Source organism: Notamacropus eugenii, chromosome 5 (genome assembly GCF_028372415.1).
Source record: "Notamacropus eugenii isolate mMacEug1 chromosome 5, mMacEug1.pri_v2, whole genome shotgun sequence".
NCBI lineage: Eukaryota > Metazoa > Chordata > Mammalia > Diprotodontia > Macropodidae > Notamacropus > Notamacropus eugenii.
This window is the reverse complement of record NC_092876.1, coordinates 79,630,649-79,643,261: the sequence shown is the minus strand read 5'-3', so window position 1 is coordinate 79,643,261 and position 12,613 is coordinate 79,630,649. Positions and strand designations below refer to the sequence as shown.

Genomic DNA, 12,613 nt, shown 5'->3' with positions numbered 1-12,613 from the left:
AAAAGACATATCTGAACTCATGGAAAGTGATAAGATCACAAGTGAGATAGTTTGGAGAAAAAAGAGAAGGAAGCCCCAGACAGAGCCTTGGGGTTTACCCACAGTTAATAAATATAATATCTATGAAGAACCAGAAAAGTCTTTATTTCTGAGGCTAAGGATCCTCAGTTCTTTTCATTGATCCTTATATGACTCACTCTACATGAGTACCTGCAAAGACCTTGCCCTAAAGGGGCCAAAGTCTCCCAGTGCACCCTGGGTCATCTGCAGTCATCTTGATGAATATCTGGTCACTGGATTCCGATGGCTCTGGAGGAGAAGTGAGGCTGGTAAGCTGCACAGTCCTCCCTCACTCAAAACAAAATCAAGTGCAAGTCATGTCATCATTTCTCTGACGGCATGGTCTTCTTTGGCAATGAAGGACAAACACACAAAAAAAATATGACATAGACTCAAACCCAAAGGGAACTCAAATGTCTGAAATATGACCCTGAGATTTATCAACTTGTTTTTTCTTCACCACAGCACCACAGGGGTAAGAGCCCTGAACTGGACATCTGGAAACCTGGTCTCTCATCCCAACTAAACTACTCACTGACCATTATAACCTTAGGCAACCCTTTTTTGGTCTTTGAATTACAGTTCCCTCCTTTGTAAAAAGAGCTAGTTTGGATTAAAATGAGGCTTTATCACCTGAGATTTATGAACTTGCTTTAATATATATATATATATACACACACATACATTTTTTTCTGAGGCAATTGGGTCTAAGTGACTTGCCCAGGCTAATAAAGCTAGTGAGAGTCTGAGGCTGGATTTTAACTCAGGTTCTCCTGACTTGAGGACCAGTGATCTACCCACTGCGCTACCTAGCTGCATAGATAGATGAATAGATAGGTAGATTAAATAGAAGTAGGTAGATAGATAGATGATAGATAGATAAACAGATTAAATAGAGAGGTAGATAGATGATAGATTAAATGGAGAGATAGAGAGGAAGGCAGATGATTGATAGATTAGATAGATGATAAATATAGACAGGTAGATAATAGATACAAATAGATGATAAATATAGATGATTATTTTGTCCTTCAGATTATAAATAAATATAAACAGATGATATGGATAGATGATAGATTAGATGGATGATGGATTAGATAGATAGATTAGAGGACAGCTGCATAGACAGATAGATATATAGATAGATAACTGCATTTCCTTAGGTTTCCTTTATAATTCTGAATATTTGACTTTATGCATTAAAAAATATGATTCTGGAAAGGGGCCCATAGGTTTTACTGGATGTGTAAACTTTTGGATGTATTACTTTTGTGTCTTTGGCACAAAGAAGATTCTAAACTGTCAACTCAATGTTCTATCTCTAAGATCTCTTCCAATATGAGTCTTTCAAAGACAGCTTCAGTTTCTTGTCATTGAAGAAAAGCAGAGAGGGGGAGGGCTGGGAATGGACAGGCTTAGCAGTGGGCTGGCCCTTCTCCACCATCTGCTTATTTCTTTTCATGTGCTTTGGCAGGGACTTAGTGAAGGCTCCCTGAGGGATCCTGGTCCCTCTCTACCATGCTCAGAGGGTTTGTGAAAACTCGTAGACATTACTCATGGGCATATGAAACCTGATTACCAAAATATCTCTATCCATCTAATCAACAAACATTTATTAAATCCTACTCTAGCATAGGCCTGGGAATGCAAACTCAAAAAGGAACTAGCTCCTCCCAACAACATGCTTACATTCCACTGGCACAACATGTAAGCAGACAGATCAATACAAAATACATACAAAAAATCACAGGGTAATTTTTATTGGGGTGGGGAGGTGGTGGATAAAGAGAGTTTTCCATCAGAGGTGGCTCTTGAGCTAAACTGTGAAGGGATCTAGGGACTCCAAGATACAGTGGTGAGGAGGAAGAGCATTCCAGACATGAAATCAGTTGTACAAATGAGGAAATGGGCGTTCCAAGGAGTTAGCTTGCTTGCTCATGATCACTCAGATTACTTGAACCCAGGTCTCCCCTCCACCCCCATGTCACCCTCTCTAGCATGCAAGCTATCAGTCTTCCTTAGCAAAAATGGATGGACTTGCCCTAACTTTGTTCCCTCTCTCCAGCAATTTTACACACAAGGGGAAATGCAGTTTTAACAGAAAATGTTTTCCCCTTGAGTTTTGTGTGACTACAGACATATGTAAATCCCTTCTGCCTCAGTTTCCTCATTTGTAAATGGGGGAAAGGGGAAATCTGTAAATGAGGCAATCACTCTTGCACAACCTTCCCAACCAATGAGTCAAGATTGAATAAGACAGTTCACGTAAGACCTCTTATAAACTCTATAATGCCATGGAAAAGATAGTGTTTACTGCTGTTATTTTTTATACAAAGATTTTTCCTGATCTGGAGAAGTTATCATGAAAAGAGTCGCAGACCTTTGTGTCCTTGCTCCGGTATCACTTCCCACGCCCCCGGCTTGCTTCTGTAGAACTGACGATGAGTGTTTCCCTGACAGATGTCCCAGTTTGGGGAATAGTACAGAAAGATTTCCTGTCCTGGAATCCCCAGGAAATTTATCAGGACTACAGATTTGCACGGAAGAGTCCTGGGGGATTCAGAGAAAGAGCTCTAGTTCTGGAATCAGATGTTTGAGTCCTGGGTCTTCTATTTACTAACTCTGTGACCTTGGGCATGTCATTTCCCATGATGGGGGAGGTGGAGCATTGGACTAAATAAATGGTTTCTAAAGGTCTTTCCAGCTTTGACATTTTGCATTCCAAATCTTTGACACTGTGTTCCAGCTGCGATATTCTACTTTCTGAGGCCCTTCCCAGTTCTGACATTCTATGTTCTTTTTTGGGGGTGGGGGGAGGCAATTGGAGTTAGGTGACTTGCTGGATGTGAGTGTCTGAGGTTGGATTTGAATTCAGATTCTCCTGACTCCAGGGCCAGTGCTGCACCACCTAGCTGCCGCCATTCTATGTTCTAAGGTTTCCTTGAGGCTTAACATTCAATGTTCTAAGGTTCCTTCTAGCCTTAAGGCTCCTTCTGCCTGTGACTAACTATATTCTATATTCTAAAGTCCCTTTGACATTCTTTGTTTTAAGGAATGATTCAGGAAGCCAAAGTGATGGTTCCCGCCCCTCCCCATGGAAATCTCAAGCACCAGCCTCCCCTTGCTCCTCTTTTCAGTGCCCCAGGTTCTGTGTCCACTTAAGGCTGGCCTTGTCTTTAGGCACAGTACCCAGAGTTCAGCAAAGGGCTTTGGGGGGCCCCATCCCTCCAGCTAGTACCATGATGGCTCTTAAATGTTCCTTTTCCAGTTTGGCTGGGGAGCCAGAACTTCCGTGGCAGCCAGGCTGATATTTCTGCCCTGGATGCTTTCCCTCTGTAACTGGCTCCCTGACCTGGGAGACCTGGATGAGTGGTGGGTCCCTAACAGCCAAGGCCAGCTAAGGGGTCTCACCAGGATGAGTTGTTTTCTTCTCTGTCTTGTGAAGGGATGATAATATCAGTCCCCCACAATGCTCCCCCTCCAGCATCCTGTCCTGTCCTCCCCCGGCCCAGCTGTCCAGCTCGGGTGCCAGGCCCACACCGCGAGGGCAGGAAGTGCTCCCCGCATCCGCCCCCAGCCAGCCAACCTGAGGCTTTTTTAAAAATGGTCTTGTGGTGAGTGAGCCCTCGGGCTAGAGGGATACAGTGGCTTTTTTTTTTTTAAAGACACACAGGCTCCTCATTAAATCTCAGTGTTCAGTTTCAGGGATGCACTGTCCCAATCACGCCTTGTTGGGAAGCATTTGGTTTGCAATGCTCTAGGGAGTCCTCCATGGCTGGTGGAGGGGGGGCTCCTACAGTCATCGGGTCCATTCAGCCACCTTTTGTTGAATGCCTACAATGCACCAAGCACTGTGCTAATCACATGATAAAAAGGAGGACAAAAATAGCTCCTAATCTTCAGGAGCTCTCAAAGTATAACGGAAAAGATAACATCCAAACGAAACAGACAGGAGGGGATCAGCTGAGGTGATCACTAAGGGGGATCAGGAAGGCTTCTAACACAAAGGTGGGGTTTTAGCTGGGACTGGAAAGAAGCCAGGTGGTAGAGATGAGCAGGGAGAGTAGGCACAGGAAACAGCCAGAGAGAATGCCCAAAGATGATGGATCCGAGAGATGGAGTGATGACTGAGTACAGCTTATGCAGGGCTTGAAAAACTAAACTGAAGATTTTCTGTTTGATACTGGAGGTAATAGAGAGTCACTTGAGTTCCGAAAGAGAGAATGATACAGTATGGCTTTTGCTTTAGGAAGATCATTTTGGTGGCTGAGTGGGGGATGACCCAGAGTGGAGAGAGACTTGAGGCAAGCAGGGCCACCAGCAGTTCATGTAGTATGGTTCAGGTAGGACCAGGGTGGTAGCACTGTCAGAGGAGAGAAGAGGTTGTATAGAAGAGATGTGACTGAGGCAGAAACCTTGGACTTGGTCACAGACTGGCCACGTGGGCTGAGAGGGAGTGAGGAACCAAGGGAAACACCTAGGTTGTGGGATCCTGAGAGAATAGCCGTCATAGTCATTGACAGTAATAGAGAAGAGGGGGAAAAGATAATAAGCATGGTGGATTTAAGATATCCAAGGGTCAGCTGGAGATGGGATACTGCCACTCAGAAGAGAGATACATAGACTTAGTCTTAGAGAAAGCCTTAGAACACCTGAGTTCAAATCCTGCCTTGGACACTTACTAACTGTGTGACCTTGTGTATGCCACTTGGCCTTTCTGTGCCTCAGTTTCCTTATCTGTAAACTAAAGGAGTTGGATTCATTGACCCTCCCAGCTCCAAGTCTGTTATTCTGACCTTAATATTATTCTCCTATAACTTGTCCTCTGACATCTCTTGTGATCCTCCCTCCCACTGTGAGGGAGGAAAGGGCTCCGAGGACCAAGATTCTGAGACTAGAAACTTCTCAAGGGCATGTGTCCAGCACTTGGGGCTTAAATGTTTGCTGAGCTGAAGTGAGTTGAAATGAATGGGGAAATGAAGGCTCATAGGGGGAAGCAACTTGCTCAGGGTTGTTTGAGTTCTACTGCCACAGCTGGGATTCTCACTTATGGGAGTAGGAGCCTTGGGATTTAGAGGATTTATGGGATTTAGGAACAGTAGTGGGTTCAGATCCTGAATCTGTCATTAACTTGTTCCATGACCTTGGACATGATACCTAACAGGATGATGAAGCCCTCCCCCACCCTCCTCCTCCTGTCAAAGAGGTGCAGAAGAAGCCAGATGTTCCTGGACTTGGCCAGTGAGAGCCACTGCTTTACTGGGCCATCCAATGGGTCCCATAGGTGACGAGATTTTCAAACCTTAAAAGACTATGTCAATTACCATTCATGTTTGTCACAAGGTTGATTTGAAAAGTAGTATATCCATTTAATAGTCTATTTTTAATGGAGGGAGAAGGAATAAATGCTTGCTGATCAATGAACAGAGAAGTTACAATTTCTCTGGGCTTCAGTTTCCCCATGAGTAAAATAAGGGGGTCCCTAAGATCCTTCCTAGCTCACAATCCTGACCTTCAGTTTCAGCCTTCTTTCATCTTCCTGCTTTATTCAGACAATTCAAAATAGTGCTTTTCCCTTCAAAATTTGGATCAATATCATAGGTTCTGCTTTCATTTGCCTGTAGGGAGAGGGCTGTTTAGGGCTGGTTTCCAGAATGGAAGTTCAAAAATATATGTCATGTTAAACAGACAGCTCATTTGGATGGAGGAGGTAGAGAACAAGCATTTGTGAAGTTCCTACTACGTGCCAGGCACTGTGCTAAGTGGTTTACAACTGTTGTCTCATTTATAAGGTCGCCAGGTTTGTTGTCTGTCCATGTGGTAGTTCAGGCAGCTGTCTGTCACTGTGATGTCAGGGGCACTGCACCCCCTTTAAAAATGCCTCCTCAAAGCTCCGAATGCTCGGAATCATCCATTGACATTCATTGTTCTGGTTGTTTGGTTTTTTTATTCAAATATAAGATCTAGTCCCTCAGAGGTCCCTCTTTAAGCCCCCTTATGTCATTTAATCCCCGTGGTGGGTGACTTTATCTTATCCTTTGCTGAAAACAAGTTTTGATTAGGAGAGGGGTGTCCCTCATCACTAGAGAGTTCTGATGTTTGGGTCCCAGCTCAGATGCATGATTAAGGAAGAGAAGGATTTTGAGGTTATGAACATAGGTGACTGGGAAAATGGTGGTACTATTGGCAGAACCTAGGTGAATGTAGGATGGAAGACCCCAAGTTCTTTTTTGGACATGTTTAGTTTCAGATGCCTATGAGACATCTAGGGGGAGATATCCAGTAGGCAGTAGGTGATGAGGGACTAGAGCTCAGGAGAGAGACTAGGGCTGGATGTATAGATCTGGGGCTCATCTGAGTAAGGATGATAACTGAACCCATAGAAGCAGAGGATGTCACTAAGAGAACCAGTATAGAGAGAAAAGAGGAGCTGGCCTAGGACAGGGCCTTGAGATATATACAAGATTAGGGGAAGAATATAGAAGAAAATCTAATTCATACCCACTGACTCTCCTTTGCCAGTTTAATTAGCTAGGTGGCACAGCAGAGAGATTGTTGGATTTGGAATTAGGGAGAGCTGAGTTTGAATCTTACCTCAGTTAATTAATAGCTGTGTGACACTGGGTGATTCATTTAATCTCTCAGGCTCAGTTTACTTGTCTGTAAAATGGGAATTATAATAACAGCTACTTTGCAGGGCTGTTGTGAAGCTCAAATAAGATAACAGATATAAAGTGCTTTGCAAACCTTAAAACACAATACAAATGCTAGTTATTGTTATTGATTTCAATTTAACAAATTTATTAAATGTCAACTGTATGCAAGATTCTAGGGAGACACAAAGGGCAGGGGAAATAAGCTTTTATTAAGCACCTCCTACTGTGTACCAGGCACTGTTCTAAATGCTTTGCAAATAGTATCTCATTCGATCCTCACAGCAACCCTGAGGGGTAGGGTCTGTTATTATCCCCATTTTACAGTTGAGGAAACAGAGGTAGACAGAAGTTAAGTAACGTGCCCAAGGTCACACAGCTTTTAAATGTCTAAGGCTTGATTTGAATTCAGGTCTCTGACTGAACCTGGTGCGCTCTCCTCTAGCTGCTTCTGAAGAACTTCAGGTCTAGTGAGGGATATGGATTTGCACCAAGAGCCATGACACAAAGTCATATCTGATGAAAGTATAGTCTGGAGCAGGGGTAGGTCCTTGTCAAGATCGACGGTGGCTCTCTAGAGGAGTCAGGGTTTTGAGCTGGTTGGCCCTTAAAATAAGATTAGAATTTTAGCAGATGAAGGAAAGGAGGTAACAAACAGGAAGGTATTCCTGGCAGTGGGCACAACATGAGCAAAAATAATGGTGGAGGGTATTTGCAAGGGCCAGGGGGCAAGTATTCCAGCTGAGCTGGCTCATGGCTCCATGGGAAGAAGGGCAGTGGTGTAGGAAAAGGCTACAAAGATATGGTGTCAGAGCTCACGGAGAGCCTTGAATGCAGGGAGAGGAGCTCAGCTGTGGTCTGGTAGGCGATCGGGAGGCATCGTCGGAGTATCCATGATCTTTAGCTTCAACATCTTTTTTTCCACACATCACCCTCCCCCAATTTTCTTTTCCAGTCGAGCATGACCGGGATCTATTTTACCAAGAGCCCTACTGGAAGGAGTTTAGATTCGACTTGACCCAGATTCCATCAGGGGAATGTGTCACCGCCGCTGAGTTCCGAATCTATAAGATGAGGAGCTTCACCAGACACCTCAACAAGACCCTCCACATCAGCATCTATGAGATCCTCACAGAGCAGTCCAACAGGTACGGATCCTTTATTTCTCCCATGAAGGATTAGATTTGTTTTGTCTGGCCACAAAGGGCAGAACCAGGAGCTGCAGAGAGGCAAGTCAAGGCTTGATGTTGGGGAATACTTCCTAGTGCAGAAGACTGTTCAAAGGTGGAATGGCCTGCCTCAGGAGGGGGTGGGGTCCCCCTCTTTGGAAGGCTCTAAGCAGAAGTAGGATGACCCATTGTCAGACATGTCAGAGAGCATATGTAAAACAGTTTGTTATCCTTAAAGTGACACTTTGTTACTCTGCTGGTGTGGGATGGATTCTCAGAACCCACAGGAGCCCCCACAACACAGTGAGGTAACAGCAATCGTAATAGGGAAGGGAGGAAAGGAATATGCTTTTATATAGCACCTACTATGTGCCAGACCCTGAGCTCAGCACTTTTTACAAATATCATCTCATTTGATCCTCACAACAACCTTGTGGGGCAGTTATCCCCAGTTTAAAAATGAGGAAACTGAGGCACACAGAGGTTATTAAGTGACTTGCTCCACGTCACACAGCTAGTGTCTGAGGCCAGATTTGAACTCAAGTCTGAGTGACTCCAGGCAGAGCACTCTATCCTAGTGTGCCTTCTAGCTGCTTCTGATACCAGACGTTTATATGGTGCTTTGAGATTTATCCTTCATTTTTCATAGTTTATCTCATTTGAGCCTCATACAGCCCTGGGAGGCAGGTACTACAGGTGTTTTATTATCCCCATTTTAAAGAGAGGAAACTGAAGCCCTTTCCTTTCCTGGGGTCACCTAGCCAGTATATTTCAGGCAGCAGGATTTAAAGTCAGGTTGTCCTGTGTCCAAATCCAACCCTTGGTCTACCATGCTGACACTGCAGGAGAAAGTCAGCAAAGTAACTTAAAAAAAGATCTTGTAAGAAGGCATCAAGGGTGGTTTTAAAATACCAGAGTGGGTGCTCTGGCATTTGAAAGCACGTCATTCTCTGGGAAGTAAAAAAGTTTCCCAGACAAAATAAAGACAAGCTTAAGGGAACCTTTCCGCATTATTCAGTGTTGGGAAATAGGGACAGAGTTTGGACTCTCCATGGTCCTGATACCCGGACAGGTAGTTCCAGAGTCACCTTTGATCTGACCTGATTGGTTTTCTTCTATTTCCACAGGGAATCCGATTTATTCTTGCTAGACCTGCAGACCCTCCAGGCTGGGGATGAGGGCTGGCTGGTTTTTGATGTCACAGCTGCCAGCAATCACTGGTTATTAAATCGTAAAAGTCACCTTGGACTTCGTCTTTATGTGGAAGCCGAGGATGGTAAGATCTGTATTTGGCTGCCCATCTGAGAGGTTTGCTTTGGAGGTGACCACCTGGGAAATGAATGTATATTGGACTCTGGACCCTCTGCATCAGGGGGACCAGGGACATTAGTATATGAACTTATGACCCAGTTTAGCCCAATCTAGTACTTTACATGGAGTAGCCCTCTGCCCTGGGGACTTTGTACACCAACTCTGTGAAACAGATTTGGAGGGGGAAGAAATAATGCAATCTTCAGAAACTGTTCAAATTATCATAGGGCATAAGGAATGGGCCTGTGATTTCATTCTTATAGGAAATTCCCAGGTGAGGGAACTCCTTCTACCAAGGCAGGTTGGCATCTTGGCTGAAACTTAGAGAGTTGTCTAGAACACTTGAGAGTCACGTAGCTAATATGTATCAAAGGTGGGACTTGAACCTAGGCCTTCCTGCTCCAAGGCTAGCACTACAGTATCTACTACAGTACCATAATAAAATCACAGAATGTCAGAGTGGGAAGTTCCCTTATAAGAGACGATCTAATTCCAATCCAATCCCTTCTTTTTAGAAGTAAGGAAATCGTCCTATAGATGGAAAGGGATTTGCCCAAGGTCACACAGTAAGAATGACAGAACCAGAGCTTGACCTCTGCCCTTCTGACTCCCAGGTCTGGGTCTCTTTCCATTCCATCAGCTTGCCTGGGATGAGCTTAGGAGCACTTCTGTGCAGGCCCACAAACCCAGTCCAGAATAGATGATTGAGAATTCAGGGTGGAGTTCCTGCTGTGCCTGCCAGAAAGGTAGTTCTCATTCCCAGAAGTGTAGCTGGAATTGGCCTCCCTTTGCCAGTGTGGAAAGGCCTGGAGGCCTTGGTCTTTTATGACTGATCTTTTAAAAAGCTGGCTCCAAGGGCAGAAACTGAGCCCACAGCTAGTGACCAATGATACTTTGTGTCTCAGAAATGTCTCCAGCTGGGTTGGCCAACCAGCTGGGGTCCATTCTAGCTTGGCTGGTCCTGGATGAGGTTGGGAGATGTCTCAGGCTACTTCTAAATCCCTGGAAATGCTGGGCTGGCTTAAAGTAAGCACTGACCAGCATGGAGATGAAACAGCTTTGCCTTAATTGAACTCAATTCAACAGGCATCTATTAAGAATCCAGGCTATGCAAAAAACTGTATTGGGCACTAGAAATGCAAAAGGCATATGGCACCCTGCTATCAAAGGACTTTGCCAGTAATGGAGGGAAGGACATGAATAACTAAGGCTAGGGGATATGAAGATTTACAATGAGAGCCATTCAAAAGTAGATTGGGGGGCCTCAGAAAGTAGTCATCAGGCAGAGACTGGATCAGGGACACTGTAGCAGGGATTTGTGATAAGAATGGATCTTCTAAGGACGACCCCTAGAGGAAGTAGCAGGTTGAAATTGATCCTGAAAGTCAACGTGGTGCAGTGAGTTGGAAATCAAAGGACCTGGGTTTGAATACCAAGTCTGTCACTTACTGCTTGTGTGATCTTGGACAAGTTATTTAACTTCTGTGGACCTCGGTTTCCTCATCTGTAAAATAAAGAGGTTGGACTGATCTGATCCTGTGGTTCTTGAAGGAAGAGAGAGATCAGTAGACGGAATTGGGAAGGGAGACAGTGTCAGCAAAGACAAGGATATAGGAGTGATCAGGATGACAGCTAGGGCTGAAGGACCTGTTGGACAGAGGGTGGAATCCTGACTCTGACACTAGCTAGTTGTATGACCATGGGCAAATCATGACAAGAGGCTCAATTTCCAGATGGTTTAAGCTGAGAATAATAATGCCTGTAATGCCTATTTCCAACTCTTGTCATGAGAAAAGTACTTTGTTTTTAAAAAGGTAACATAAAAGTACTGTAGAAATATGAGTTAGTAGTAGCACCAGCAACAGTAATAATGATATACAAAGAGTAACATTATGAGATATAACTAGAACAGGAAATTGAAGCCAGCTTGGGGAAACCCTTGAATGCTGGGATTGAAATTTTGTATTTCTTTGCTCAAGCCCTGAGGAAGCACTGATGGTATTTGAGTGGAAGTGATTGTTGACCATGATCATAGAGATTCATTGGAAAGATTACTCAGGCAATGATATGAAGAATGGTTTGGAAGGGGATGCAGTAGAAGCAGGTGGCTGTAATCATCTAGGTCAGTGGTTCTCAGAGTGTGGTCCAGGGACTACTAGGGGACCCCTGAGGCCTTTTGGGAGGTCTTCAAGGAAAAAGCGATTTTCATCATCACCATAATATTAAGATATTTTCATTTCTAATATGATAAATATTGATATTAATAAGCAAAAAGTCTTTGGGAGAGCCTAAGTAATTTTTAAAAATATTTTATTTGTTTTAATCAGTTGGAACCTTTTCAGTCCCTCCTGCCACCAATGGGAAACATGAGAAAAACAAAACTTATTACAAACATGCAAGCAAGTCTATCAAAACCAAAAACTTTGAGAACCACTGAGTTAAGTAAATAGTGTGTGTGAAAAAGATCTGGGTGGCCTAGGGGAACCCAAAGTCAACATTAATGTGGTCTTATAAACTGAGACCCAGAGAAATTAAGTAATTTATACCCAAGGTTATCCATTTAGTAAGTGGCCAAGCTAGAGTTTGAACCTACATTAGGCATTTAAATGACTTACTCTTTCAACTCAGATGAAAATTAACCCAATTTTTCCATTTTCATGTATTTGGTTGCCACCTCCACTCAAGTCTTGATCAAGTGAGATAATGTTTGCAAAGCAATCTGCAAGCTTTGAAGCTCTAGATGAACCAGCTTTTACTACTTTTACTATTATTAGTAGTAATATTTTACCATTCCATTAACTCATCTAATAACTGGAATGGCATGGATGTTGGGAGTTGGAAGGGACCTGCCCTTTTATTGTACAAAGGAGGAAACTGAGGTCCAGTTAAAAAAAGGAACTTACTCAAAATCTCTCCATGAATTAGTGGCAGAGCCAGGACCAAGGTCATCCCTAGTTCATATTTTATTCCTTTTATGGATCCAATATTGTACTAGACCTAAGCATATTAAAAACTTATCCACATTGTAGCTATGTTTTAGTGGTAAGATGGGATTTATAAACGTTAAAATGCTAGTTGTTACTTAGCAACAAAAACAATAATAACATAGCACTTTAAGGTTTATAGATACTTTCTCCAAAACTCTGTGAATTCAGTACTGTAGATGTTGTCATCCCTATTTTACAAATGGGGAAACTGAGGCTTGCAGAGTAACTTCTTAACAGCTAGTTAAGCCTTACAGCTAGAGTTGGAACCCAAGACTCCTGGCTCCAAACCTTGTGTGCCCTCTGCTCTAGTGCCTCTTAAACTATGGGTCACATGGGGTCATGAAAAATTTGGCAACAGTAAAAGATTTCTGACCATGCAACGACCAAAAATTAATTAAAAATCAAAAACATAATGAATTCAAGGTGTTTCTGA

General features: G+C 43.5%; 1 protein-coding gene across 1 annotated transcript in view; it reads left to right on the top strand.

Moving 5' to 3' along the window:
• Positions 1–12,613, top strand: part of LOC140504683 (bone morphogenetic protein 8B-like) — a 44,905-nt gene that overhangs the window by 17,590 nt on the left and 14,702 nt on the right. Inside the window, exons 2-3 of the mRNA XM_072609969.1 lie at positions 7,669–7,861; positions 9,010–9,158. Coding sequence (XP_072466070.1) covers positions 7,669–7,861; positions 9,010–9,158 — 342 coding nt within the window. The remainder of the gene's footprint in view (positions 1–7,668; positions 7,862–9,009; positions 9,159–12,613) is intronic.